At 31.7% G+C, this 2,972-nt stretch overlaps 1 protein-coding gene across 1 annotated transcript; it reads left to right on the forward strand.

Annotated features, from left to right (window-relative positions):
- Nucleotides 1-537: 537 nt before the first annotated feature.
- On the forward strand, nt 538-2,150 carry LOC121391694 (alkylglycerol monooxygenase-like; the record flags this gene model as incomplete). The annotated part of the gene is given in 10 exon segments (XM_041523236.1): nt 538-706; nt 750-855; nt 945-1,021; nt 1,024-1,065; nt 1,104-1,160; nt 1,208-1,230; nt 1,232-1,241; nt 1,702-1,818; nt 1,856-1,989; nt 2,032-2,150. Coding segments are annotated over 10 exon segments (854 nt in total), but the record flags the coding sequence as incomplete, so codon positions are not given.
- Between the last annotated feature and the right edge of the window lie 822 nt (nt 2,151-2,972).

Genomic DNA, 2,972 nt, shown 5'->3' on the forward strand with positions numbered 1-2,972 from the left:
TAATAGAAATGGACATGACAATAATAGAAATGGATTAGTCCCCATAATGTCTAATCCCAGAATGTCTAATCCCATAATGTCTAAGGAAATGTGGAAATGTCCCAAAATGTCTAATGCTTTGATCAATTAGCACCAGAGAGTTTTTGACAGTTACTCTCTGGGATAAAAGGTAGGGTTTGCCAGAACCCATTTCAAATATCAATCATGGAATTATTACACAAATCAGAAAGGGCAATCACTACAATGGGATGGCTGCAGATTCACTCTAAACAGAAAACTAGACAATGGAACCCAATTGTATGTTTTATGTATACCATACACTTAAAGGAAGTTTGTGGAATGTTCTCTATAAATCTTTATTCTGGCAAACCCTACCTTTTATCCCAGAGAGTACCTGTCAAAAACTCTCTGGTGCTAATTGATCAAAGCATTAGACATTTTGGGACATTTCCACCATTTCCTTAGACATTATGGGATTAGACATTATGGGACTAATGAATCAATGATGCCTTTGGATCAGTAGCTCATGGTATGTTCATGATAACACTCAGTGTAGTTCTCTTCAGAGGAATTGAAGTATATGTCTATGTTTGTGTCTTTGAGAATATGAGACTTGTTACGTTGCCATGGCAATCACCTATTACATGGTGGATATCGTTTCTAGCATTTGATTGTGGATATTACTGGTTTCATAGACTAGCTCATGGTAATGTACTATAATAATATTACATAACATTATTATAATATAGAAATCAGTATATTTTGGATGGTTCATCAAGTTCATCATAGTTCTGAGGAATGTAACTTATCAACTACTTTAAGACAATCCAGTTTGCAAACGTTTTACTTCTTTTGTAAGTAAAGAACAATTAATTAAATATGTGTCCATTTCTATTATTGTCATGTCCATTTCTATTATTATAGTGTCCATTTCTATTATTATAGTGGGTGTATTTACCACTGGCGTTAGGAATACTGCCCACACATTATTTAGTTCATAAACAACTGAATCTGTTATATCAGTTTGGATCCATACTGAGGTATTGTCTACAACTGGACAAACCAGTTTATATAACTTGTTTACATGTCAGTGCGATTGATAGACTTTGGACCATTGGAATATATTCTTAGCACACCATCACATTACAGAGTACATCATGGTTAGCCCCTGATAATTATTGTACTAATTAGATATTACATTATACAGGTCGAAATCGTTATTGTATTAACAAAAAACTATGGTATGTGTTTATAGCTTGAGGTCAATTACAAATTACCAATTACAATTACACTTTCAATTACAACATTATAATAGCTTTAAGTACAATTACAATTACATGATAATTTTGAGTTCTCAATTACAATTATAATTACAACTAAAACTATTAGTCATCAATTACAATTATAATTATGTAATTGTAATTGTAATTGACTAATATACAATAGTTTTCAAGTTGCAGGCGCAATGTCTAGTTTTATTATCTCACTTCAATGTAAATGATAAACCATAAAAGGACTAACAGAACTGACACTTTCATCATCTTTATGCTTTTTCACTTTCATTGATACTCAGGTGTGCATACTTTAAGTCTGGTGACTACTATGTAATTTCTCAACGTTCACAATTACAATTACAATTGTAATGACCCCAAGTCTGGTTTATATAACATTATCAGTTATTATCATAACCCCACCCACTAGCTGGTGTATTAATTATTTGGGATAGAATGTTTGGTACATTTGAACCTGAAGGTGATAAAATATATTATGGTCTAGTTCATACTATAAAATGTTTTAATCCTTTCTGTGCTCAGGTAAGTGTATGATGTAATTATTTGTAATCATTTGACAATAGGTCCATTATATTTATATATTGCTAAAAAATTTTGGTCCATAAATGGATTACATAATAAATTGTATGTATTAATAAAAGGACCATCATGGTCCATAGGTAAACCACGTCTTGGAAATCTTGAAGATGTCCCTGAAGTAACCAAGTCATGTGATAATCATGTGATTATTAAATGTTAGGTTCCTAATGATACAATCCCTTATAATCCTGTTGTTCCTTGGTGGGTCAGTATTTACGCTTTTATCCACTTCATGATACTAATAATATTTTTACACAGTTCTACGTTGTTAACAGCAAGGTATAATATGTGTCACATGACAGTCACATGATCTTTTTGCTAGGAAATACCATATCTGATAGCAGTGGGTGTGACCATTTATATCCTCCTATGTCTGACCAGTCTTGGGATGATATTTTGATTGCCAGTAAGTTAACCCTTTATCAACTCAATTTAGTAACATGCATATGATATAGTGCTCTAGTTGAAGTGTCAAGACTCCTATTAGGTTGGCTGGTTGTGACCTTTATTAAAGGACCAAGTAGGATATATATACTTTTAATGTTAATATTAGTATTAATAGGTATGATGTCATCATTACATCATGGCTTTCAAGTGTTCCTCTTGACATCCATCACTATATGGAGTGTGGTCTTATTCGACAAAATTATACTGACCAAAAATAAAAAACTGTATTAAACAACTAATATCTATTATGTAATAGATATAATAGATATTATATTTTTTTATTGTGTGAAATGTTTCTCTTTTAATGTGTTAAGTTTTTTGTGGCCCCAAAATGTCCTTGGTTTACCAAATACATCATGTTCTCTCTTGACAAAGGCAGAAAATGAGGAGACACAGTTTCCAATAATAGTCAAATTTTCCTAATATAGCTAAATCAACTTGAGGTCGTTCAGGACTAAGGAAATATAATTTAATCTGGGTGATCACATGATTATCACAAGACTCCAGTAAATATTGGACTGACCTTTGATCCTAGTTTTTGTTGTAACTCACTAATATTAAGTTGACTATCACTAGCTATATATATATATTGTATATATATTGGTGTGCACGTGTTTACTGACTATTAAAATGTCATCTACTACTTGAAATATA

The sequence above is a fragment of the Gigantopelta aegis genome, unplaced genomic scaffold, assembly GCF_016097555.1.
Source record: "Gigantopelta aegis isolate Gae_Host unplaced genomic scaffold, Gae_host_genome ctg2841_pilon_pilon, whole genome shotgun sequence".
NCBI classification, from domain to species: Eukaryota; Metazoa; Mollusca; class Gastropoda; order Neomphalida; family Peltospiridae; genus Gigantopelta; species Gigantopelta aegis.